General features: G+C 40.1%; 1 protein-coding gene across 1 annotated transcript in view; it reads right to left on the bottom strand.

The window, feature by feature from the left end:
• Positions 1-335: 335 nt before the first annotated feature.
• The window catches only part of LOC121874422 (obscurin-like), a 201,004-nt gene continuing 173,441 nt past the window's right edge, over positions 336-27,898 (bottom strand). The window contains exons 32-52 of the mRNA XM_042378552.1: positions 27,541-27,664; positions 26,948-27,105; positions 26,404-26,582; positions 21,370-21,999; positions 20,371-20,982; positions 16,799-16,910; positions 15,006-15,181; positions 13,742-13,850; positions 12,400-12,559; positions 10,903-11,024; positions 9,652-9,830; positions 8,519-8,739; positions 8,060-8,235; positions 6,546-6,733; positions 5,663-5,777; positions 5,137-5,312; positions 4,353-4,467; positions 3,671-3,849; positions 3,198-3,397; positions 2,006-2,011; positions 336-491 (exon numbers count right to left, since the gene is read on the bottom strand). Of these exons, the coding sequence (XP_042234486.1) occupies positions 336-491; positions 2,006-2,011; positions 3,198-3,397; positions 3,671-3,849; positions 4,353-4,467; positions 5,137-5,312; positions 5,663-5,777; positions 6,546-6,733; positions 8,060-8,235; positions 8,519-8,739; positions 9,652-9,830; positions 10,903-11,024; positions 12,400-12,559; positions 13,742-13,850; positions 15,006-15,181; positions 16,799-16,910; positions 20,371-20,982; positions 21,370-21,999; positions 26,404-26,582; positions 26,948-27,105; positions 27,541-27,664 (4,093 nt within the window). The remainder of the gene's footprint in view (positions 492-2,005; positions 2,012-3,197; positions 3,398-3,670; positions 3,850-4,352; positions 4,468-5,136; positions 5,313-5,662; positions 5,778-6,545; positions 6,734-8,059; positions 8,236-8,518; positions 8,740-9,651; positions 9,831-10,902; positions 11,025-12,399; positions 12,560-13,741; positions 13,851-15,005; positions 15,182-16,798; positions 16,911-20,370; positions 20,983-21,369; positions 22,000-26,403; positions 26,583-26,947; positions 27,106-27,540; positions 27,665-27,898) is intronic.

Below are 27,898 nucleotides of genomic sequence, written 5' to 3'. Positions count from 1 at the left end.
GTGGGACTCCATCGTATTTCACAGACATCTTGGCGTCACGACCAGGCAACTGAGAGATTATGTAGAGAAATTTAGTTTTTTTTTATAATTTTACCCAGAGAATTTTTTTTAAAATTTGTTTGGGAAAATTTACTGTTTAGAATCTTTTCCAGGGAAGCTATTTTTAAATTTATGTGGGGAAGTTATGTTAAAATTGTGAGTGAAAATAATAAGACAGCTTTTACGGGAGAAAATACTGTTTCGAAATAAAAGGAAATTTATATTATCCGAGCTATCGCAACCCTGGCTATCAATACAAGAGAGTGATGTCCATACACTCGCTTTAAAAAGTATCCTTACGATTTTATTAGATAATCTGCTCTTAATAAGGTGCTGAAACTCTTCCGAATGGTCACCTCACAGTCCGTCTCAGCTGATCCGTGAGCATTCTGGATCACACACTTGTATTTGCCGGAGTCTGTTCCCACTGCTGGACGGATTTCTAAGTAAGCCTGAAGGTAGGCCGTAGAAGCATGGGATGAGTGAACTGTATCTCATAGAAAATGGACCAAGATCATGAATCATAGAAAATGGATCATAGAAAACTGACATCACTGGTCCTTAAACGATCGACCATAGAAAACGGGTCGTCAAATTAAACCATCATAAAACATATATAATCTAAAACAACAAACGAATATGACAAAGACTGAAAAAAAGGATAAGAACTGAAAATAAAATAATAACAAAGCAATTTAAGGACAAGGTGAAATAAAATGAGAAGTGACAATAATAAATGAAGGCATACTAAAGAAAACAAATTATTCTCCAGCTTTATTTACTGATTAATTAATTGGTTTATCTTTTAATTAACTTATTCATTATTCAGTATTAAATATAGTTTTTAATTATTTAACAAATTAAATAATCATTATAGCGAGTCTTGAATTGCAACCAAAAACAAACAAAACAAAATAAAAGTAAATAAATAAAGTAAACAAGAGACTAAGAACAAGAAACTTCAGAGGAAAAAACAATAACATAAAATAAAACAAAAAACAAAAGAAAAACGATAACACTAACTAAATAATAAACAGGACACGATAATAAATAAATAAACACATCCTCTAAGTTCTATCAACACACAGACAGGTCCAGCTCAGCAAAAGTTCATAAGGTGAATTATTCCTCGTAAGTAAAGATATCTGAATAATTTAAACGAAAGAATAAGATATCTCGTCTAGAAACTAAAACTGAATTAACACTGAGACTCTACCTTAACTAGAGATGTTCAATTAACACAAATTAGGAGACAAAATGACACTCTGATTTCAATGTTTGTCTAGTGTTATGAAATGTCTCTAGGTAAGGTAGAGTCTCAGTGTAATTTTGTCTTCTAACTTGTGCTAATTGAACGTCTCTGGTTAAGGTAGAGTCTCAAAATGACTTATTATTATTTTTGGAGGAAATTTTCCACCTTTGCTTAAATAAACTACACTGGAAATACTATATTAAAGTCTTAGGGAGGAGGACCCGGTGATGGGAGGGAAGGGGGTAGACTTGTCACCTCTTCCCCTCTCTGGACCTGCCAATTAAACACAACTACCAATTCTCAATAACAACACTAAACTACGTAACTATATACAGTTCACCTATAAACAACTGTACAGATTACAATTCAATATTCCCTGAACATCATCTGATTCCAGTATTCTGAGATAATGCGATTCTCAGTTTTCTATCCAAAAATTTAAATATTAACATTTCATACATTTTCCTCAATATTTTGTTCCGTATTCGAAGGAAAAAAGGTATAAACATCAAGGGGGAATTTATATAGCTACATAAATTCGATTCATGTCAATAAATACAAAAACTACCTCACCATTTTCTTTGATAAGGGAGGGAGGGAGGGGGGAACTTATCTAGAAATTCATTATGGATTCCTCTTAACAAACAACAACAGGTGGCTTTGTTGTTCATCGTGGTTCATCAAGGTCAGATTAAATTATAATCTGAGTCTTACCTGTTTCTGGAATGAATATAAAAACAGGATAGAATTAGGAGAGAGAATAAATTAAATAACAGAGAGAAAATGGATAAATATTACGTGATTTAATAGACGATAATTAATTAGCTAAGGTTTTGTAAGGTCATTCATACATAAATACAGACAGACAAAAGAATAGCTATGCTTATATACACAATTATACATATACACAAATGTACATATATACATAAACCATATAGATACAGGAGGTGACAAAACTACTTAAAGATCTATGGTAACTTTCAGACAGCACAACTCAAATCATCAACACGATAAGTCACACTCCCAAACACAATTCCAATATACATGTAAATCACAAACTCCTTTATCCACTGTATATAAATAGGAACTTAACCCAATTACTAGCAAGGTGTAAAAAATTAAAAAAATAGGACCCATCATTTACGCTTGTCTGATCGTTTCTATTAACGTAAAAAAAAATTATGGAAGGATTATGTAAATGAAGTGAATTGTTATATATTTTTTGGGGGGAAAGACTTGATGATGATAATAATTTTGGATTTTTTTTTTATAGATTTTTGGAAATTATGAAGAATTACGTGAATTATTGCTTTTAGGTGATACGAACAAGTGTATGTATGTATGTATGTATGTATGTATGTATGTATGTATGTATGTATGTATGTATGTATGTATGTATGTCAAATTCCCTTATTTGTTTCTCTCCTTTATTGCTCTTCTGCTTCCTCTTGTTAATGCTTCAGATTTCCTTGTTTCCCTCCCTCCCACACTAACGAGAGGGGGAAGAGACAACATGGGTGTTATGTTGATCAGTAAATAAAAAAGATGTAACTTATGGCTGAGGTTTTTGGCAGACACCATAAAGAGGCCAATGATTTGACCTCTTCTTCCTGTTCGACCTTTCCTTCCTTCCTCCTCCTTCTCATCTTCCTGTTCCTCCTCCTCCTCCTCGATCTCTTCTCTTCCTCATCCTCCCCTTCTCCTTCTCCTCCTCTACGCAGATGTGACTACCCGAGCACAACACTCACACCCTATCACCCAAGCACCACACACACCCTATCACCCTACTCACCCTACACACCCTACTCACCCTATCACCCTACACACCCTACACACCCTACTCACCCTACTCACCCTACACACCCTACTCACCCTATCACCCTACTCACCCTATCACCCTACTCACCCTATCACCATCGTAGGTGTAGAAGGCTCGGTCACCAAGCTTAATCTCTTGGCCATCCTTATACCATTTCATGTGGGGTACTGGTCCACCCTTCATTGCCACAGGGAGCCGGATAGTCTGGCCCTCGTCAAAGCTCATGTCCTTCAGGCCCTCAGAGAACCTGGCCGCACTGTCGGGTTGTCCATCCTCCCGCTTGAATCCTGTAGGAGGCCACGATGGAGGTTTTATTGAAGTATTTATTGTGTAAGTCGGGTTGTGTTTATCGATCTGGTCCATCTATCTAGACCAGAAGAGCCTTATGATAGTGTAGGAGTAGGGAGAGGTGGAGAGAAGGAGGAGGTGATGGAGGAGGAGGAGGAGGCGAAGAAGAAGAAGGAGGAGGAGGCGATGGAGGTGGAGGAGGAGGCGAAGAAGAAGAAGAAGGAGGAGGAGGCGATGGAGTAGGAGGAAGAAGAAGAAGAAGGAGGTCTTACCGAGGACTGAGAGAGTAGCAGAGGACTTGGAGTCACCCTCAGGATTCTTGGCCACACAGGTGATCTCGCCCATGTCACCCTCCGTAGCTGAGTCGATTTGGAGGATGACTGTTCCGTCTGGCTCAACAATCTGCTTGAAGTGTTTACCGTCGATGTTGATTGGCTGACCGTCCTTCAACCTAGGGGTGGGGGGGGGAGGGGGGGTGAATTATTCCGAAATCATTAATTAACCTAAACAAAATAAGTAACCTAACTTAACCTAACCTAACTTAACCTAACCAAACCTAACCTAAATTAACCTAACCTAACTTAACCTAACCTAACTTAACCTAACCTAACTTAACCCAACCTAACTTAACCTAACCTAACTCAACCTAACCTAGAATAGCTCATTATAACTGACGTAATTAACTCTCATATAATGCACAGTAATTACCACGCACAAGGTTACCTGAAAGAGCTATATTATCTTACCTGGCAACATAATTAATTCCTACACGTACACAACTTGTTAAACTGTCACGATTCAGCTTTGACCTTAAATTAACTTGACCTAAGGTAATGGAACATTTAACTATCTCGACCTAAGTTGACCTGATAACTCAGTATTTGACTTGAATTGACAAGATATTTCACCCTCTTGACCTTTCAATTTGACCTTAATTGACCTCTTAATACTTACCACTGGACCTCTGGCCTAGGTGAGCCTCCAAGCTTGACCTCCATCCTGACAGGGTAGCCGAGGATGACCTTGCTGGCCCTTAAGCTCTGGATAAACTCTGGCCTTGAAGGAGGAGCTGGAGAAACGGATGATGAAGAAGGGAATAAGCAAAACAATGATGACGAAAATGATAATGACGGAAAAATAATGATAATGATAATAATAACAATAACTTGATAACAATATTAAAATGATAAAATATAAATGAACTAAATGATGAGAGAGAGAGAGAGAGAGAGAGAGAGAGAGAGAGAGACCCATACTCATTCACCTCCCACCAATCACACACGATGGTTGATGACGTCAGACCTAACCACACCCAATCATTAATGTTCAACGTTGTAGTGACAATATGGTTATTCATTAACCCTATTAACAACTCGTTGACCCAATTTGATTGATGAATGCGAGGTAGTTATGTTGGATGGCAATTTGTGATTATAACAGCAGTTGGGTTATTACTGTGTGTTAGTTTCAGTCCTGGTATGTATGTATGTATGTATGTATGTATGTATGTATGTATGTATGTATGTATGTATGTATGTATGTATGTATGTGTGTATGTATGTATGTATGTATGTGAATGGAATGTGGCAATTTTTTTCTCTCTTTGTCTGTGTATGTCTCTCTCTCTCTCTCTCTCTCTCTCTCTCTCTCTCTCTCTCTCTCTCTCTCTCTCTCTCTCTCTCTCCCTTCTCTCTCTCACTCTCTCCCTTCTCCCGACTCACTCCCTCCCTCTACTTACGTGTCACAACCAGAGAAGTGTCGGCCTCTACAGCGCCTTCTTCGTTAGAGGCGTGGACGGTATACCTGCCCGCGTCCTCCTGGCTCACCACCTTGAACTCCAGGTAATAGAGTCCTTCGGCAGTGACTCCTGTGTCGATGACGTCTGTAGGATACACCTGGTGGCCATCCTTCAACCTAGAGAGAGAGAGAGAGATGATTGGAAGAAGGAGTTGTGGTTGTTGTGGTTGTTGTTGTGGTTGTTGTGGTTGTTGTTGTGGTTGTTGTTGTTGTGGTGGTGGTGGTTGTTGATGTTTTTGTCGTGTTTGTCGTTGTTGTTGTTGTTGTTGTTATTATTGGTATCATCATCATCATCATTTGTCCTCTACTGTACCCTAATAAGTCACTATACTACTGTTTATAGTGACTGTGAATTTCAAGCTAATGGTGTGATAGTGACGGATGACTCTTGACTGGTTGGTGTTAGTGAAAATAGTGATGATGATGGTGGAAAATTATTATAAAAAAGTCCTACGAGTTCAACTCACCATTTGACCTCTGGCTTGGGGAATCCTATGATCTTGACCTCAAACTTGCAGGATTTGCCGTCCATAATCTCTTGGTCTTTAGGTTTCCTGGTGACCTTTGGCTTCATACGAACAGCTGTGAGGGAGGGACAGAAAGAGAGAGAGACGCTGATAAATGTGGAATAGGAGAAATATGAGATAGAATAACTAAATATATGGAAAGAGGTCTCACACACACACACACACACACACACACACACACACACACACACACACACACACACACACACACACACACACACACACACACACACACACACACACACACACCGCCTCCTCCTTCAAACAAAAGCCAGCTGACTCCTTCAACACAGCGGCAGGTTATGAGAGCTCTGAGACGATGTTTTTGGCCCTAATGTCTTACTTTCCTACCTCCACCTGCCTCACCTTCCTACCTCCACCTGCCTCACTTTCCTACCTCCACCTACCTCACCTTCCTACCTCCACCTGCCTCACCTTCCTACCTCCACCTGCCTCACCTCTCTATCAAAACTCCCCTCAGATAAAAACATGACCTCAAGTGTTGACGGTGCCCAGGGAGCCACTCAGGGTGTTAACTTCTAAACAACAGGTGACCAAGAAAATACCTTTATATCTTTTCACCTTATACTCGAGGACCGCTTCAAGGTGCTGCTTCAAGGAAATGCCAAGTTGGGTCGTGTTTACCTCTAGCGACACAAGTACTTTCTAGATTATCGTTTGATATAAAATTCACGAGAGTAAAAAATATATATGTATGGATGTTGTTTTTATTGACTTTTAATTAACTCACCTAACCTAACCCAACCTAACCTAACCTAATCTAACCCAAATAAACCCAAACCCAATCAGCTAGTATACTCACGCCTGACCACAAGGGCGGTCTCAGTGCTGGTCTCGTTAAGCTCGTTGCTGAACTTGAGGCGGTACTGGCCAGAGTCGATGGAGGAAGCCTCGACCAGCGTCAGGGAGATGGTGGCTTCACAGTACGAAGTCTTCTTGATGTCGATCTTAATCTTTCCAGAGGCCTCACACACGTCTCCGTCCTTGGTCCTGATGGGACGGAGAGGACAAGCCGGGTCAGATGATGGCGGGATAGACGGAAGGGACAGAACACTGGACAGGATACGGAAAGACGACGAGGAGAGGTATTTGATACGAGGACTGAGGAGGATGAAGGTGAGAGACAGAAACAGACAGAAAGAGACAGAAACACACAAAGACAGACAGATAAACAGAGAGGAATATGGGACAGAAGCAAGGGATGGAAGGAAGGAAGAGGAAGAATGATGATTGAGATTCTTGACTGTCTACATGCAGATGACTGGAAGAATGACCTACGTGGGCGAACTACACTATGGGTGACCTGACTCCCACACACGGGGGGCGGGGGAGTGTAGGGGGTGTGTGTGTGGGAGGAGGGATGTGTGTGTGGGGGTGGAGGGTCTTTCACTATAGGGGGAGGAACCATACTATACAGGGGTGCTAATACACTATATAGAGGAAGGGGATGATTATATACACTATACTGTATGGGAATGACTGATGACAACATAGACTCTTGCTGACATTGAGGGAACTCCTGACACTTACTGACAAAATAACAATAGGAACTCCTGACACTTACTGACAAAATAACAATAGGAACTCCTGACACTTACTGACAAAATAACAATAGGAACTCCTGACACTTACTGACAAAATAGCATTAGTAACTTACACCTAACACCTGCTGACACAATGATATTAATAACTGCTGACATTTGCTGACACAATTAACATTAATATTTAGTTCTTCATTATTTCATTCTACTTGAAAAAAAACCCACTTATTTTTTCCTCGTGTTTTCTTCATCATTATACATTATCTTCTTCTTCACTGTCTCCCTCAATCATTAACCTTCCCTTCCCATCTCCCTTGTTTTTTGCCTTTACCATTACACCTCTTTTATTCCATCTCCTATTTCTCATTTTCTTCTTACCTTCTCTCTTTCTTTCTCAACCTCCTTCCTTTATTCTTTCTTTATCTTCTCTTTCCTCCCCTCCTCCTCCTTTTTTCCTTCCTTATCCCATCGTAGAGAAAAAATAACATCTCTTTACCCTCTCCCTCTCTTCTTTTCCTCCTTCAAGTCCATACATTTCCCTCTCTTTTCCTCTCTTTTCCCTCTTATCATTTACCCTCACCTCTCACCTCCTACTTCTCCCCTTCCTCCTTTATCACTCTCCTCACCTTCTCTTCTTCAATCATCTTCCTCACCTCTTACTTCCTCCTAATTCTCTTCCACTACCTAATTTTTCTTCCTCCTCTTCTTCTTCCCTCTTCCTCTCCCCCCCCCTTCCCCCCCTTCTTCCCCCCCCCCTCTTCCTCCTCCAACTCACCAGACAAAGTTAGGCCTTGGTGACGCTCTTATCTTGACAGTAAGCGTAACATCATCACCCTCAGCGCCCTTCGTGACATTATCCAGGCCTTCCACAACCTCGCAGGGTAGTTTCTTCTGCACCAGCGAGGCCTTAGAGCTACACTCCCCCACCAGGCTTTTGGCTGCGACTGACACCTGCAGGAGAAAGGGTAGCCACAGGTGAGGTTTGGGTTAATTAAGATACGTTAAGGTAAATTAAGGTATTCTATTGTAAATTATGGTTTATTAAGGTAAATCCAGGTAAATCAAGTAAATTAAGAATAAATCAAGGTAAATCAAATTAAATCAATGAAAATAAAGGTAAATCAAGGAAAATTCAGGTAAATCAAGGTAAATCAATGAAAATAAAGGTAAATCAAGGAAAATTCAGGTAAATCAAGGTAAATCAAGAATAAATCAAGGTAACTCGGTCACTCACATCACCGTAGTCGTCCATGTTGAGGTCCTTGATGGTGAGGCAGTAGACGCCAGGCTCAGGGTTGGTGAACACGTGGCGATCGTCCGCCTTCACTGGCACTCCGTTCTTCTTCCATTGGCACTCAGGCAGCGGTAGACCTGACGCTCGGAGGGTGAAGGTGACGTCATCTTCTAGACAGTAGTTCAGGTTCTCCAGGGCGCCAATTACTGCTGGTTTCTCGGCTGTGTAGTGAAGATTAGATAGATAGATAGATAGATAGATAGATAGATACATACATAGATAGATATATAGATGAATAATTAAACAGAAAAACCTAAAGCAAAAATTCATTCTTAATAATAATAATAATAATAATAATAATAATAATAATAATAATAATAATAATAATAACAATGACAATGAAAATAATAATGACAATGATCATGATAATAATGACAATGGTAATAATGACAATGATAATAACAACTTCGTCTCCCCCTCCACCCTAGTTCAAGTCCAATATTACCTGTGCTAATTAAGACGTCCTCAGCAAGTAATTTTCAGGTATCGTTAATGACACTCTCACCTGTCCTGGTTCTTACCTGTGGGTCAATTATCTTCTTCTGCCACCTTTCTTTCTTTTTCTCTCTCTCTTTCTTTCTTTGTATCTGACTCTCTTTCTCTCGTTATCTCTATTTCTCTCTCTCTCTCTCTCTCTGTCCCTCTTTTGTTTCCTCTTCTCCCTCTTCAAAACTATTCTTAATTCTCTATATTTTCTGTTCATATTTCTATCTTTTCCATTATCTCTCTCTCTCTCTCTCTCTCTCTCTCTCTCTCTCTCTCTCTCTCTCTGCTATAACATTAATCACCTTGTTTTTTCCCCTCTCGGTGTTCCCCTCTTACCACCTCTCTCTTAATCTTTCCTTCCCTCCTATTCCTCCTACTTCTCCTCTTCCTTTCACTCTTTCTTCCTTTCCTTCCTTTCATTTTCACTACCCTTCCTTAATTTCACCTTCCTTTCTCCTCACCTGTCACTCTCACCAGCTCTCCCTCACTCAGCATCCCTCCCCCCACTCCCCTCCCCCCTCCCTCCCCCTCTTTCTTTCCCCTCCCCGTTCCTCTCCCCCCTTTCACTACCCAGTCCAGATACTCACTGTGGACCTTGACAGTGCAGGAGCCAGCCTCACTACCAGCAGCGTTCGAGGCAGTGAAAGTGATCTTGCCAGCGTCCTCTAACACGGCAGAGTGGATCCGGAGGCCATAAATCTCCTTCTCCTCATTCCGTGTGTACTCGAAGTGTTCTCCGTCGTGTAGTTCCTTCCCCATGAGAGTCCTACGGGTCAGGGAAAGCCAAGGATATCCATTAGGAGGGTTTAGTGATAATATCCTACGGTCAGGTACAGCATTGGATTAATATTAAGTGTCTTGCAATCTTCTTCGTGTGGTTCCTTCCCTCTGAGCATCTTACAGAAGAAAGATGGAGGTGAGGAAAGTCCTTATTTGATCTGCAGGATGAGGGAAGGAGCCTAAGGGAGCACAAGAGGACGATACTCTTAATATCCTACATTGTTGACAGGAACATTGGACTTAATAATCCTCAAACATCCTACCTATAAGGAGGGACAAGGGGATGATATGGAACTATTGGGAAGGATTGTATAGTGAGGAGCGAGATAGATATCCTTGGAGGATTACATAACTGATGACAATTTAATATCCTACGTTGGGGATGGATATACAAGTCCTACGATAGCTACATGAAGGATACATACTCCACATCCTAAGACCCTAGTAGATAAACAATAAAGATATCCTTCAAGTATCCTACAGAGAGAAAGGATTTATGTATAAAATCCTATTACTGTAAGGAGGGGGGGGGGGATATGGGTCCTATGAACTCCTGTACGTGTCTGTGAGAATCTGTGAGTGACTGGATGCGTCTCGGAGTTCCTGAAAGTGTCTGTGAATGTCTGTAAGTATCTCTAGACGTCTATGAACTCCTGTACGTGTCTGTGAATGTCTCTAGACGTCTATAAACTCCTGTACGTGTCCGTGAATGTCTCTAGACGTCTATAAACTCCTGTACGTGTCTGTGAATGTCTCTAGACGTCTACAAACTCCTGTACGTGTCTGTGAATGTCTCTAGACCTCTACAAACTCCTGTACGTGTCTGTGAATGTCTCTAGACGTCTATAAACTCCTGTACGTGTCTATGAATGTCTCTAGACGTCTATAAACTCCTGTACGTGTCCGTGAATGTCTCTAGACGTCTATAAACTCCTGTACGTGTCTGTGAATGTCTCTAGACGTCTATGAACTTCTGTACGTGTCTGTGAATGTCTCTAGACCTCTATAAACTCCAGTACGTGTCTGTGAATGTCTCTAGGCGTGTGTTAACCACTCACCAGACCATGGTAGGCGGGGGGAAGGCGTGGATAGGCACAGTGAGGTGGAGGTCCTTCCCGTAATCAACAGTCTCGTCGGCTAGTGGTCCAGGTTGTGGCTTCACCAACACCCCCATGCGGCACTGACGAGAGAGAGAGAGAGAGAGATGCTATTATTGGCCGCGTGAGAGTAGCAGTGGGGAGAGGGGAGGGTAGGGGGTGAGATAACGGGTGAGATAAAGGGTGAGGGAAGGGGGGGAGGGAGTAAAGAGGGGTAGAGAGGGAAGGGATGGAGAGGGAATAGAGAAGGGGGAGAGAAGGAAGTATAGAGAGGAAGAGAGGGAGGAGAGGGTAGGGAAGAGAGTTGAGATAATAGAGGAAGAAGAGGTGAAGGAGAGGAAAAAGGGGGTGGAGGAAGGGATAAGGGGTGAGAAAGGGTAGAGATGAGATAATGAGGGAGAATGGAGGGAGAAGAGAATGAGGGAGGAGCGAGAGGGAAGGAAGATAAAAGTGAAAGGGAGGGGAGAGACTGAGATAAGGGGGGAAGTGAGAGTATGAATAGAGATGAGGGAGAGGAGAGAGATGAGAAAATGAAGGAGGGAGGGAGGGAGAGAGAGAGAGGATGGTAAGGGAGATGAGGGAGATTAAGGGAGGAAATGTGGTGATTGATGAGGGAACTATCAGTGATTGGAGGGAAAATAACATTGATTGGAAGAAATTGGAAGTGATTAGATAAAAAAAAATAACCAAGGAATCAAAAAAATAAAAATGATTCGGGAAAAACCCTACAGGTAATCACACCTTATTGAGAGTTAATTACACGGAAGGAATCACGTTCAGGTAAAGATGTAAATACCTGGACACACACACACACACGCACACACACACACACACACACACACACACACACACACACACACACACACGCACACGCACAGCACACACACACACACACACACAACGAAGCCACAGTAGCAATCTGATAATTTTTTTCCCAATACACAAACAACAGAGAGAGCTGATTGGTCTTGTGGGAGGAGCTGTACACAAGAGCCTAAATGGTTTTTATATTACAGCCAAAGGGAAATTCATTTTTTCTCGTAGGATGTTGTATACTAAAGCTATTTATACGACCTGGATTTAAAAATAATAAAACTCTGTGAGTGTAAAGTGTTAAGTGTTAAGTGTTAAGTTGTAAAGTGTTAAGTGTTAAGTGTAGAGCGCTTAGTGTAAAGTGTTGGAAGTGTTAGGTGAAAATTTTTAAGTGTAAAGTATTAAGTGCTAAGTGTTAAGTGTAAAGTGTTAAGTATACAATATTGGAAGTGTTAAGTGTTGCAAGTGTAAAGTGTTATAAGTATGTATGTTAGACAAGTGCTACAGAAACAAGTGTTGTAAGGTATCTCAATCATTCAAGTGCTACAAAGTGTTATATCGTACAAACCGCTACAAAAACAGATGTCTGTAAAGTATCTTATAAGTGACTAATTAAGTATTTAAGTAATTCATTGTTTTACTTACGGTAGTCTGACACTCGCCATGTTGGTTCTTGCCCTTGACAGTGAAGGAACATTTCTCCGTTTCCTTCACCTCCTTCACTATCAAGGTGTGCCAACCAGACATCCGTTCACAGGTGACCTCAAACTTCTCAGAGGTAGGCAGTGGCTTCCCGTCCCTCAGCCTGGAAGAGAGATGGAAGGGGAGACTGAGTGGGTTTTTGCTTCTTGTGGTCGGGGTGAGGGAAGGGGTAGAGGGAGGGGATGGGTTTGTTGTGTTTTGTGGAAAGGGGCTGGCTGGAAGGTGGCTGGCTGGCTGGAAGGTGGCTGGCTGGCTGGAAGGGGTTGGCTGGAAGGGTCTGGGTGGAACGGGTGGAAGAGGAATGTTTACAATGCTGTTTTGTTGGTGTATTTGGGTGTTATTTTAAGAATTCTGAGAGAGGATTTTAAGACAAAGAAAGTTGGAGGTAACTCTTGTGTTTTTTTTCCCCACTCTTTTCTTTCATATTTTCTTTTTAATTAATCTGATTTTCTTTCTTTTCTCTCGCTCTCTATTTACCCCTTTCTCTTTCTCTATCTTTCACACTCTGTTCATTTTTCTCTCTCTCTTTTTTTATGTTCTTTGTATCTCTCTCTGTCTCTCAATCACTTTCCATTATCTCTCTCTACTCTCTTTACCTCCCAGTCTCTCTCTAGTTCTCTATTACTGCTCTCTCTCTATTCACTCTCTCTCTCTCTCTCTCACCTCCCTCCCACTCTCTCCCTGCTTTACAATCATTTCTTAAAGTCTGTTCAGTTTTCCTTTACAAACTCCAACCAAATCCTTTGACCACATCTCACAGGGCCAACACAAGACTCGCCTCACCTACTTCACTCAAAGGATAAGGACAAACTCACTACAAAAGCAACACGAGTAAAACGAAACAAAAATTGGTGCAGAGAGTGTGTGGGTGTGTGTGTGGGTGTGTGTGGGTGTGTGTGTGTGTGTGTGTGTGTGTGTGTGTGTGTGTGGGTGTGTGTGTGTGTGCGTAATGTTGACTCACGGATGTATAACTATTTGTTACTTCAAAGGCGTGGGGAAATTTGAGGGTTGGTGGGGAAAAAATGGTAGTGACGTGGGGAAAAATGTCACATACTCATTATTCAGATAGGTACTATCTCTTGATACTTACCTTACTCCCGACACTTTCCTACCCAAGCAGCGTAACACTTAAATAACAATATATCACTTCTCTGTCACTTTCCTTAATATTTCCAGTGGCACTTTCCCTCCCCATCCCTATTACTCTCCTTAATATTTCAATGGTACTTCCCTTGCCCCCCTCTATGAAGTACTTTCCTACTCCTCTTGGCACTGTGACACTTACCATTGGACCTCAGGGATCGGGTCGCCTACGATTTGGCACTTGATGACGGCGTCTGTGTGTTCCTTTACAAACACGTCCTCTAGTTTGTTACGGACTCGAGCCTCCTTCTCTGCGGGGGTAGAAAACGACACAAGTGGTGAGTGTGGTAGTGTGGTGTGGTGAAGGTGTGGTGTGGTGGTGAAGGTGTGGTGTGGTGGTGTGGTGAAGGTGTGTGGTGAGGGTGTGGTAGTGGTGGTGAAGGTGGTGTGGTGAAGGTGTGGTGAAGAGGTGGTGTGGTGGTGAAGGTGTGGTGTGGTGGTGTGGTGAAGGTGTGATGAAGGTGTGGTAGTAGTGGTGGTGAAGGTGGTGTGGTGAAGGTGTGGTGAAGGTGTGGTAGTGGTGGTCGTTGTGTGGTGGTGGTGTAATGGTGTGGTGTGGTAGTGTGACATAGTGTGGTGGTGGAATGGTGATCTACACACACACACACAACATACCATCAGCCACATCCACTCTCGTACAGGTCCATACAACATACCTCAAAATAACCTTCACGCCAGGATGACTATACACACAGGTATGATCAATTACCTGGCCAAAACGATGATTAAAACTCGGCATTATACGTTTCACAAATATCAAATATCACCAATATCAATTTACTCTCCCACTGATCCCGAATAAAGTTGACCTGATATATGTATGAGTGGAAAAAGGTCAGATAAGCTACATCAAATAAAATCAAGCTTAATATATCATTCGTATTTATATATGGGACGTAAGTTTTATTGAAATTTAAAGAAAAAGTTCCACGGAAATCTAAATAAAAAAAAGTTCTTAAAACACCCTCTCTCTCTCCCACCCCATCCCACCACACCCCACCCCACCCCACCCCACCCCCATGAGGTTCTTGCCCTGCGTCTTGAAGTAAACGAGACCACCCCCTCACGTGGTTAGATTGCATGCAAATTGAATGAGTTGCAAGGTGGCTATACCGAGCACAGTCATCAAGGAGTAATGCAATCAGAGGGAGTCGCTTGTCCCAACACATATTAGAGGTAATGATAGGTCAACGCTCTCTGTCTGTCTGTCTGTCTGTCTGTCGTAGTCCCTCACTCATCTCCCACCTTAACATACCTAATCAAATCCTCCTTTACCCCCTCTCTCTCTCTCTCTCTGTCCCCTCTCTCTCCTCTCCCTCTCTCTCTCTCTCTCTCTCTCACCCACTCACACATTCACCACCCACATTTCACCTAACCTAACCATCACCCCCCCAACACACACTCACCCTTGACAGTAACTTGGCCCACTTCCTCAACCTCCTTGATCTTGTTCTTCAGCACGCACTTATATTCCCCTGAGTGTTCTGGGTCACTGCCAATCCTCTCCACTGTGTACTTCTTGCCATCGAAAGAGAATTTAACACTGTCCTCTTCCTCCTTCAATTCCTTGCCGTTGCAGTACCTGTTAATTGGATCAACAGAAGGTGTGAATGAGTTGGTTGATTTTTGTGGTAAGATGGAGTATTGATTGACTTACTTACTCATATACTGACGGAGAAGATGAAAACAGGGTGTATATTTTTTTGTTTTTGTTATTTTGTTATTTTCCTGTTATCTCGTCCTTTGTCCTTGTTGGTTAGGTTAGGTTAGGTTAGGTTAGGTTATCGTTAAGGTATTAGATGAAATAAGGTAGGGTGCCTAATCTTCACGTGATCTAATTTTCCAGATTAAATGCATCACACAAAAGTACCGTACCAACATTCCCTTGCAACTTGCAGAAACGTGATGGTATTAAGGTTTAGGACACGTACTGTATATATGATGTTGCTGTGTGAGTGTAAAGAAAGTGTGCAAAATTTATCCTTTTAGTGTAATTGAAAGTGAGTTTAAAAAGGTTTATTTTGTGAGAGAAACTCATTTTGCAATTTATGTAATGGATGCGTGTAGTGAGTCCCTTACTATCTGAAACAACGTATTTTTTGTTATTATTATTATTATTATTATTTACATACTTTACTATATGAATTTTAAACAAATAAGACCAATGGTATTTTTCCAATCTCTTTTATTTGTAATATTTCGTAGACAAACTTAAACAAAAATAAGGAGTTACAGATTTGGTTTTCTTTTTCGTCTCATCTTCGGATAATGAGATTCAGGTGAACTTAAGAGTGCAGGAGAAAAGTCGGTATCCTGCACGAAGAAACTCAGATTTTTACCTAATTTACAAGATGTGGATAACCATTATTATCGCTAATTAACAAAAACGTATAATTAATAGGACGATGATGTTATTTTTTTGTGAATAATTTACACAACATTATTTCAATCAACGTCGCTTGAAATAAAGAGACCAGGTCAGGACCTGACCTGTACTGACCTGAGTTAGCTTAGGTTATTTTAGGTAAGTGATGTCAGTAGAGGGCGGAGTGATGTCAGAAGGGGGCGGGGAGATAACAAAAGGGGAGGAGCATTGTCGGAATTGGGCTACTTGATATCATAGGGGGCGGAGCTATATCGTAAGGGGGCGGAGCGATGTCAGAATTGGGCGAAGAGATATCAAAAGGGGGCGGAGCTACTGTATATCGTAAGGGGGCGGAGCTATACCATAAGGGGGTGGAGCGATGTCGGAGGGGGAGGAGTCAAGGATCCCTCTAAGACTGTAATAGGGGGAAGCACTCAAGTTCCGCCTATTATACTCTCAACAGGTACTCAAATTAAATCCAACTGGACGAGGTAGGACGTCCTGAAGTCACTTGACCTCAGCGAGTGGACAAAGACGACGACAACCCCAGTGTATGAGAAGAATATATAATATAATTCCTTATAAACTATTAAATCATTGAATAAATTAATACAATATTTTTTGAAATTGTTAAAAGTAAAAAAAAATATTAAAGATAATAATAATATTTGTATACATATTGCAACTAATAAAAATACAACAATTTTACGACAATATCATTATCATCATCATTACTACTGAAAATGACATATCACCATTATTATTATCACTACTGCCAGCATAATTATCATCATTTAGTTTTCTGTTTATAATCTTAGTACCAGCAACACTCACCAGGTAGCCACAGCCTCGGGTACAGCAGTCGCCTCCACCTCCAGAACGAATTTATGCATGGCGATGAAACTCTTGCCATCCTTGAAGTTACTTTTTACGATGTGCGGAGGAGCTGTAGTGGTGAGAGAAGTGGTGATTAGTGGTGCAAGTAGTGGTGAGAGAGAGAGAATGTGTGTGTATCTTTAAAACTTTAGTGAGAGGTTTTCAGAATCAGTCACAGGGATGGGAGAACGATACCATGGGTGATTCGTATCAATAGAGAGTTAGATTAGACTCTATAGACGGATGGATTAAGGAATAGTTTATATAGATAACCTGTGTAATATCTTCATACTCAAGGGATTAAGTCAGTGTACTCAAAGGGTTAGTAATCATCGTAAGAGTCATCGTACTCAAGGGGTTAAATCATCGTCCTCAAATGGGGGGAGGAAATTTACGTACACAACAAATGTCAAGTAAAAAGTAACTATTTCCTTTAATTGAGTTGAGAAGGAAATTGAGTTTGAGATTGACTAACAAATTATAAGTACCTAAAGCTATTGATGTTCTGATGGAGTGTGAAAAGTTGGAATTGAAAGTTGAAATGAAAAATGAATTTGAGAGATGGATTGGAAATAATGATCTTACAAGTTATGAATAATTTAAATGGAAATATAGTTGGAGAAAGGGATTGAAAAATATGAATAGGTCCTAATCATTGTCATTTTTTTAGGCTTATGAGTATTTGAAAAGAAAATCTACCAAAAGATTGGAAATGGTGAAGAGATTACCTAGACTAATATTTTAAGGATTAGGAAGAGTTATAAGGTATGTAAGTCATAGAGAAAGATTGGAAAAATATGAAAAGATCACAATCACTGATCTTGTAAGGATTAGAAATAGTTGAGAGATTGAGTCAAAGATTAGGGAGACAGAATTAACAATATGGGGTCTTATACTGTGTAACTCCATAGAACGATCAGAGACTTGTGTTTTGTGTCAATATTTGGACAACAAATAAACAAAAACACCCAAGAACTAACACAAACAATGAAGTAAAACTATATAAACAAACAAACAAATAAACACACAAATTTACATAACACATAATTTAATTTTTATATGAAAAATATCCTGAAGGAATTGATGTTTTGAAATAATATCCTAAAGCTGAAAGAAGGTTGTCAAGGGACTGTGTGTGTGTATGTGTGTGTGTGTGCGTGTGTGCGTGTAAACCACAATTTAATCTTTGCCTTCAACACTGATTATTCATCTCGTATCACTGAAAAATATTACAAAACGGCTCCTCCAGAGACTGAATCCTCAACCAAGACTCTTTTGATGTTTCGATGAATATATGAAGGTAATTTAGATCAGTAGAACGAATCCCTGAAAAGATCAACGTGATTCGATATCTCCAGTCCATCATTTGGTGCTTCGAATACCACAGTGAATTCAATTAGATCACTAGAGCGAATCCCTCAAAGCACCCACGTGATTCGAAACTTCTAAATGTATCAAAGAACCTGAGTCTCTTGTAGTTCGAACCTCATTTACAGTATTTACAGGGTAGAGTATGAACACTATGGGGGGTCTCGGTAGGTAGGTAAGAGAAGAGGAAATAAAAGGAAGAAGGAGAAAGGAAGTGGCAGGATGGAGAAAGGAAAAGGACGATAGAGGAAGGAAAAAAGGAGGAGGAAAGAAAGGGCAGGGTCACTATCCCATGTATGACGTCATAGATCTACGTCACTCACAAATCTAACCAACAAACACAAAATCGAAAGATATAATAATTTAGCCTCCACTCTTAACCCACCGAGTATTGAAAGGTTAAATCGTCGTCGTCAAAAGACAGATTACCTTCCAGATACTGCCAAAAGATTACTATGAAAGAGCAATTATCTTATTACTTCCCGTGAGGCATATTAACGTTATCCCAATACATGATCTGACTTCGGTTTTGGTTTAGATATAAAATATTAAACGAACAAACTTGACTTGAAACGAATTTAATATTAACAACAATTAACTAAAATATGTTCTTATATTATGTTCCGAATGAAGAGGATTAATATACCAATTAATTCATACTGAGAGTTGAATTATGTTTGTACCGGAAGACAGAACAATTAGTGACGACATGTGTAATCCTTAATGATCAATTCAATCCTCCTATGGGATCAGGTACATTGAATATTATACCTGGAATTACACTGATTATTTTATTTATTATTTTTTTATCAGAGGCTAATGTGTGTAATTCTATAACAAGTCGTAATCTGGGTTAATGGAATCACAGAAGGTCGAAAGGTCGAGCAAAAAGTCATATAACCTGTACAGCATTGAATTTCGACTAAGACTCTACCTTACATAGATCCGTTCACTGAGCACCAGATAGAAGATACGTCACTGCCGATGAGTGAAACACCGCAGCGTCTGGAACTCACTCGTCCTTGAAGGTTCCCGACTAATTGATGGGAGAGCGGTAAAGGGGAAAACAAAACTGAGGATAGGAGCTTCAGTGACCCAAGATTACGATTCAGAGGTTCAATTTGGATAATTTGAGAAAGGGTTCATTTCAGTGTGTCTGTTGGTTCGAAAATATTCCGAAACACCAAGCACACGACTGAGCAAGAGGTTGTAATGCAGTAGTTTCAGTGGTTCAGACAAGACAGTGATTCAGTGGTTCGGACAAGACAGTGATTCAGTGGTTCGGACAAGACAGTGATTCAGTGGTTCAAAGAAGACAATGAGGACTCTGAACCAAGTATCGAACTGTAGGTGTAAAAGTCTCGAATATCACTTGACGAATTTCCCTCAGCACAAAATTAAAGTTACGTCAAAATACAATACACATATACACATAATACAACACTAAATACTGTAAGTAGACACAGATTATTAAGAAACATAACAGATATATACAAATAAAGCAACAGGACAGATTATACCAAGAGAAAAATAAGATATAAACATTATACAAAAGTTATATTAAATCGTAAGTCATCGACGTAATGGTCACTATATACTAGAAGAGAAATAGAACGAACATATTACAGAGTATAAACTACGTGTTTTGTGAGGTATAACGACCAAACGAGTCTACTGAAGCGTGTCATATACGGTATATGCCCAAATATGCTTACTCATGCTTTGGTTAATTATAGAATCTTAAGTTTAATAATCGATTTTTAAAATAATAAGTAAAGAAGCTTTTTTTTTTTTTTACTTTTATTTATTTTTTTAGTTTTGTCGTTTAATATTATTCAATTCGCTTATTGCAATTTAAGTGGGTTAAGTTAGTTTTAATTGGGTCGCTGTTTAATGGTTCGCCCTGACGCTGTGAGCTACGGTGAGTTGATGAGAACATTGCTGGTGTTAACTAGTGTCTGAGGCAGCGGTCCTACCACCAGCTCGTGCTTTAAGGAGAAGAAGGAAAAAGAGAAAATAAATAATAATTGAAGACTTTTACCAAAACAAAAGAGAGAAAGAAGCAACTGGTTTTTATTGATCTGAAGTTAGAACATTGAAGCGGCAAGTGAGGCAGCGATGGTAGTTGTTATTTCTCCTTTCTACTTCTTCATCTTCTTTACCTCCTCCTTCGTTGTCTAATGAAGCCACCATTGGGCTTCTACTTAGCTTCTCCTGCGGTTTCTTTCTCCCCTTGGAAACCTCCTGAGAGATGGAGAGTTCACCAGCATTGACTAAACCTTCCGTGTTCGGAGTCGCAAGGTTCGAACTTTCGGCATCGGCTTTGGCTTCATTATCAGAACGTGAGGGTGAGGAGGTCAAGTGGTCATCCTTCTCCTTCTCACTCTTCCCTTCCTGACCACTTAAGGAGTTCTTGGTGTCCATGTTGTCGCCAGGAACACCATCCTCACCAAGGCCGTCGTCAAAGGAAACAGATTTCTTCGTGTGTTTTTTTCTCTTCCCTGTGCCATCATTTATCAGATCATAGCCTTTTCCCCCACCACCACCACCGTCATCATCATCGTCATCAGAGCTACGGATGAGGATGGAACGCACGTCACTTCGATTCTCCTCTGTCTTAACTTCCTCCTGGATAATCAAGGGGGCCACGTCCTTCCTTACATCCTCGTCCTCGTCAGATAACACACCCTTGTACTCCTCAACCTCTACGGTGTGTAACAAATGGACGATGGAGGACTTGGACACGTCATCTTGGTCACCCACATCAGACTCGGCTGTAACGCAGGAAGAGAATAAGACATCAAGACCCACTATACACTGCTCAAACTTACACAAGGGAACAATTACCACCATTTTATAACTTACTCTTTTACCTTAGAGCAAAAAGTGTCTATTTTGTTGATATATAATAAATTAACTTCATTCAAACACATTAAATATTAATTATTCCTTAATGAGCATTCGGGGTCAAATGTTCGCTCCCTCTAAAACTGAAGCAGTATCGACCCTAAAATGAGACAACACCACACAGCAGCTTCAAAGATTCATTCCCCTGACTCAGGTTCATCACGGAGAGCGAACTTTTCACCGCAACTGTACCTCATCTAACTATCGTAACTGTTTTGTTGATATATAATAAATGAAATTGATCCTGTACTCACCAGTAATGATAGTCTTGGTGACGTTCTCCTGACGGTGTACGCTGCAGGAAGCCAACATCCTGTATCCTGGTGTCCCCTCCTCCTCCACAGCAGGCACGTCCCACGTCTTCTGAAACACTAGCCCTTCGTCGTCATCGTTGTCGTCGTCGCCTCCATCGTCTCTCTTCGATAGTTCCTCACTGACTGTGACGTTCGTAGCCTTCGTGAACGTCGTCTCCATATCGTCACCTACATTCGTGTCTTTCTCGAAGGTGTGGGAGGAGTGTTCTGCTGTTGTTGTTGTCCAGGTGTGGGGACGTTTAGCCTTATGGCCGTGTTCCTCTGCGACTAAGATTTCAGAATTTTCACGATGCGGTTTATTTCCTTTTTTGTTTTTTGCCGTTTCCTTTGACTCCTGATCAGAATCTATTGAGAGTTTTCTTTTTCCCTTCCCCTCACCAAAGCCTGCCTCTAATTGCTGGTCCACTTCATCATCTGGACCATTCACAACACTGTTAATTGTGACGTCACCAGCGTGTTCACCAATTGCGTCTTTGTTTTCCTCGTCTGACTCCACCTCATCCTCAACGCTATACTGAGAACGTAATCTAGCGGTCTCTTTGCCAGATTTACTTTGACCTCTCGGATCTGCTACACAGGGAGGACAACACACATATATGGGATGAAAGTTTATCTTGTAATTAATGAGCGATATGTAGAGAAAAAAATTGCATACACACTTCGAAAAAAAAATGTTGAGTTGCTGCAAGATAAAACATATGCCGTTGTGTTTGTCTGTCATGGCAACGGGTTAAACCAACAAGAAACAAGAACATTGTATGCAATTTTAACTCAACATAAAGCGAATTTAACATACTGTCGAATTATATAAAAACAGTACACTGAAAAACACATGTGATAAATAGTAATTAGGATAAAGGAAATCATATAGAATATATAGAGAGAGAAAACGAAGAAAGAACAGGACTGAAACAAATGACGATCGCCTATATATTGAATATCAGAGATTCGAATCGCATGTATTATAGTATTCGAATCTATAATATTCGATAAATAGGGATCAGAAACTAATTATCAAACCAAGAAAAATATATAAACACATTTACTGGAAAAAATAATGGTAATAATTATTTCCATTTAAAGACATATAGTTAACATGAACTGGAATTATGTCATTTATTTATGCAACTTATATAATTATTTATATATTTTTACATACAATTTATGTTCATGATAAACGAAGAAAAATGAACCTTATATCACCATTTATAATAATAATAATAATAATAATAATAATAATAATAATAATAATAATAATAATAATAATTTCGTTTTCATTTTTTCAAGATAAATGAAAGAAACTTAGACTTTATTGAGAGGTGTTTTAAGGTTCAAAGTCCTTCAGTCTGTCAGAAGAACACGAAGGGTTAACTAAACTAAAATGACTGGGATTACTTTACTTTACTTTACTTTACTTTACTTTACTTTACTTTACTTTACTTTACTTTACTTTACTTTACTTTACTTTACTTACTTTACTTTACTTTACTTTACTTTACTTTACTTTACTTTACTTTACTTTACTTTATTACTTTACTTTACTTTACTTTATTACTTTACTTTATAATCAATATTGTTGTATTTGCGTGTACTTGATGCGCGTGTGTATGAATCTTTGTGTGTGTATTTGAGTGTGTATGCATGCGTTTGTATTATGTGTGTGTGTGTGTGTGTGTGTACCTCTGTGCCTGTGTATGCTTGTGTATGCACTGTATGGATGTTTGATACACGATGTCTAAATGTATACGTGCATGAGAATGTATTTACGTGTATATAGATAATTACAAATACATCCTACCACAACAAATACGAGTAGACAGCTACCCGTCAATTTATTTCAGTTAACCCTTAAAATGTATAGTTTTTTTATTTACTTCACAGAAAACGGGAAGATACTTATTTAATCACCTCAAAGAAAACGGGAAGCCACTTTTAATTATTTACCTCACAGAAAACGGGAAGATACTTATTTATTCACCTCAAAGAAAACGGGAAGCCACTTTTAATTATTTACCTCACAGAAAACGGGAAGATACTTATTTAATCACCTCAAAGAAAACGGGAAAACACTTCTAGTTATTTACGTCAAGGAAAAACATAAACAAAATGGCCTCCTCAACCTCGTCTCAATGTGGAGGATAAATTTTTAGATACAGAAGGCAGAAAGCACAACACCCGGAACTCACTTAATACACAAGGAACTCAAGACATACATTCATACATACGTGGGGATGATAACAGTGTATGAGTGTGTGTGTATATAAGGAAGTGAGGAACAAGATTATTGAGTATTATTAACAAACCGATTCTTTATATTTTTGTTTGTTTATTTTTTGTGATTTTCTCTTCCTTGTTTTTAATAAATTTCGTTAATTCTTCTTTTATTTATTTTAATTTTTTTGCTATACACCTTTTTTATCAATAATTTTGTTATTAATTATTTGTATTATCATTCTTCAACTACGTTATTGTCTTCATCATCCCTCTTTCGCTTTGTATCGTCTTTGTTGTATCTTTTCTTTTATGCACCTTCTTTATTCCTCTCTCACTATGCACTATATTTATTTCTATTCCTTGAACTCGTCTCCTAAGAAGTATTTATCGAGTTAAATTAATAAAGATATTGTGTCGAGATTTCTGATTGGTCAATGAATGTTGTATGAAACGCTGTGATAGGTCAGGTAAATCGCAAAAGATGTTATAATTGGGCCGTAGGAAATAGTATGACAAGGTGTGATTAGTCAATGGAAAGATGTGATTGGCACAAGTCGACAGCCCAATGAAGGCCTTTCCTGACTGACTGACTGAATAAATGACGGACTGACTCACTCACTAACTCAATGCTCTCCCTCCCAGTCTCCAGCCAATAACTTTATCAGCTCTAACAGGCTCTGCTAGACATTGGGTTCCTAAAGCCGGGTCAACACACCTTCCAAAGAACCCGGAAATGAGGTCAGGACACCGTAAACGAGATCACTGCCCTCTAAGACCCAGGTCACTGCTCCCCCCCCCCCCTAGACGATCACTGGGGTCATAGCTTAGATTATAATGGAGGATCAGGTCAGTCAGCCAGTCTCTCTCTCCCTCTTTTCCTTCTTACTCCTAACGTTAAAGTTGTTTTTCTCTTTGTCTTTCTCTCTGTCTGTCTGTTTCTCTCTATCTGTGTGTGTGTGTGTGTGTGTGTGTGTGTAGAGTTTTAATCTAATCTAACGTTGGTAACTATCGCGTGAAATATTGAAAGTTTGTGTAAATACTCGGCGTCAAAGAGTAAATATTAGTCTGATATTTCATCCTCTATAAACAGCGGGACCTATAAACTGGTCCAAGCTGCGTTAGTGTTGGGTTGGTCGAGCCTCTAGGACCATACTGACATGAATTTGAACCCCCCCCTAAAAACTCTCTCAATTATTACGTAAACATATTATCGATCAGTCAGTCAGGAGAGGCGGGTATTGGATTGATTATCACAGCTTATAACCTAACCTAACCTAATCTAACCTAACCTAACCTAATCTAATCTAACCTAACCTAACAATATTAAACTAAAATTTATTACCATACTCTTTTTTACTATCAGTGAAGACAAATTATCGAATGTGTGGAAAAGTTGTTTTAGATTGAAGGGCGGAAAGAAATCACCAAGGTTCTATCCCCGAAAATTTTCCAAGGGGAAGGGTTAAATGTGGAGTTTTATCGTAGCTTCCATCCACTGAGACAGGATTCGAACCCCAGTGACGTAAGATTGAAGTTATTAATAGCATCTGATGTAGAGATGAAGATACTAGATCGCTTTTCACGTAGTACAAACCAAAGAATCGAAATCCTCTGAAGCAAATACTGTCTATCCACGATCATTATTTACAGAGTTCGAATCCCGTAAACCTAATTCCCTCTCGTCACTTTCAGGAGTTCGAACCCAAGACCTGAGGCATCCAGTACTAGCAAGGAAAAAAAAGTCGTTTTGGTGTCAACTGAAACCCTGTGGAAACTGTTGTCGCCGGTAGCGAGACTCGAACCCATAGCTCGAAACAGCTTCAAAGGCTTGTGCTTCAGTTCACTCCATCAGCCAGTAACTCCGCCATAAAAGTAGTAAAAATTAAATAAAAAAGTAGAGACAAAAGAGTAAAATAATTAATAATATAAATTGTAAATAGTAAAATTATTAATATCTTTTATATAACACTGTTGGTGACGTTGCTGTAGGTAGTGACTTATCAGTAAAACAAAAAGTAATACTCAACTGTCAATAAAGCTCTTTATTTAAGAACTCTAAATAATTACTATAATTTAAGACCTGTATCAAATAGAAACCTAAAAATCAGTATCACTAAAGTCTGATTATTGTGAGGATTAGACTTTTTTCTACTGATGTTTGCATTCTTGTTTAATCCAAGGCTTAAAATATAGTAATTATTTGTAGTTCTTGAATAATAAAAGTGATCCTGTAGTAACAATGAACAATAAGGTAAAATAGTTAATAGTGGACTAAAGTAGACCACTTAACACTATGTTGCTGTGGAAGTTAGTGAGAGTTATATCAGCGATGAAAATAATAAATTCCTTGTATGCAAATGAGCCCTTGAACATAATGGAAACCCATAGACGAGTACAAAAACCTATAATTCTTCCCGCAGAAGCAGCAGGGGCAATAGATGAGCTCCCTGGGGAGTCTTTCCTCCGGCCAGGGGCGCAGTAGGAGGCAAGAATATAAAAAAAAAAAATCCACGTGTTTACGGGCATGGTGCTCACTGATTGGCTCTTCTGAGATACTACACAGTGCAATGATTCGTCAAAACACGCACTAATGGTGATGGAGAGGGGGAAAAGAACCAATCACCACATGACATACCCCCAAACGCGTGGAATGTACCCCAAAATATCGCCTCAGGGGTAACTGCAGAAAATATTCGAGAGACAGTACGTGTGAGGCAGCCGTGGCAGTAGACGATGATAGTGACGTGGCGGTATACTCACTGTTGACGGTAATTGTGCCCTCAGTGGTGGTGGAGCCTTCGACGTTGGAGACCGTGGCGACGTAGTGACCAGAGTCTTCGGTCTTAGCCTCCTCGAAGACCAAACTGAAGGTGTCCTCATTCTCCACCTTGAGTTTAACCCGACGGTCATCAGGAGACCATTTCTTCCCGTCCTTGGTCCTGTGGAGGGTAGTAAGTGGTATGAGTGGAGGAGTAAGTGGTCAGGGTGGAGGAGTAAGTGGTCAGGGTGGAGGAGTAAGTGGTCAGGGTGGAGGAGTAAGTGGTCAGGGTGGAGGAGTAAGTGGTCAGGGTGGAGGAAACCATACACACTACACACTAAAGTCCCAAACCCACTCATCAGTTAATCCCTAATTCACCTGCCACTTAATTAATCAACCATTTTCCCACTGATATCTTCAACCACTTAATCAGTAAACATTTAAGTACCCAATCAAATAATTTTACCACTTACATAACTGATCTTCAAATACTAATAACTTATCTACCTAATTTACCAACCACTTACCACTTAATCAGTTACTTACCACTTGATCTCGGGTAGTGGGATGCCGGTAGCTTTGAAGGTGTATTTGCAGGTGTTGTCCTCAAGGAACTCCACATCCTTCAGTCCTTCGGTAATGGCAGGAGCTTCGTGGAGTCGGAACCTGGCCTTACACACACTCTCACCATACTCGTTGCTCGCCTGGAAAATTTAAATTACTTATGACTTGAAATAATGGAAACAAAAGTTGGCTCCCTGTGGTGAAACTGAGTCACAGGAATGAATCTCCAAACTGACTTACCCTGACTGTTTTATCTGGTGCTGGTGTGTTGTTTTATCATATTTGGGGTCGATACTGCTTCAGTTTTTAGGTGGGAGTGAACTTTCGACCTAGACCATACGGAATCTCTTTTGGTAGCTACACGAATCCAAATATTCAGACTCATGAACCCGAAACAGTAGACACTAATGCAATATTCTGCCCACAAATGCTTCGGATTTACGAGTCTGAATCTTTGGGTTTGTGAAGCGGCAGAGGAGTCGACACGACTTTTATTCGGGACTTATCAACAAACCCTTTACCTAACTCATTAAATAACTCGTTACTTTACCTTACTCATTAACTCACTCACTCACCTTGACAGTGTAGGTACCAACGAACTCCTGAGCAGCCTCATGGATGGTAAGGACCTGGGTGGTGTCTTGGCCCTTGATGGTGTACCCTGGGGTCTCTTCCCTGATGGGCTTATCATTGAAGAACCTGCAGAAGGCAAAGAAGTTATTGTACTGGGTGGTGATGGTCTCTCTCTCTCTCTCTCTCTCTCTCTCTCTCTCTCTCTCTCTCTCTATCTCTCTTTCATCTCTCTCTCTCTCTCATCTATCACTTGCCCAGGATAACTTAATACTTGACGAAGGGAAAGACTGACTCATCCACTTGACAGGGAGAAGAGAGAGACTAGCACTCACACTTGAGGGAACGAGGGTAAAAGAAATG

The sequence above is a fragment of the Homarus americanus genome, unplaced genomic scaffold (genome assembly GCF_018991925.1).
Source record: "Homarus americanus isolate GMGI-L3 unplaced genomic scaffold, GMGI_Hamer_2.0 scaffold43349, whole genome shotgun sequence".
NCBI classification, from domain to species: domain Eukaryota; kingdom Metazoa; phylum Arthropoda; class Malacostraca; order Decapoda; family Nephropidae; genus Homarus; species Homarus americanus.
This window is presented reverse-complemented; position numbering and strand designations above follow the sequence as displayed.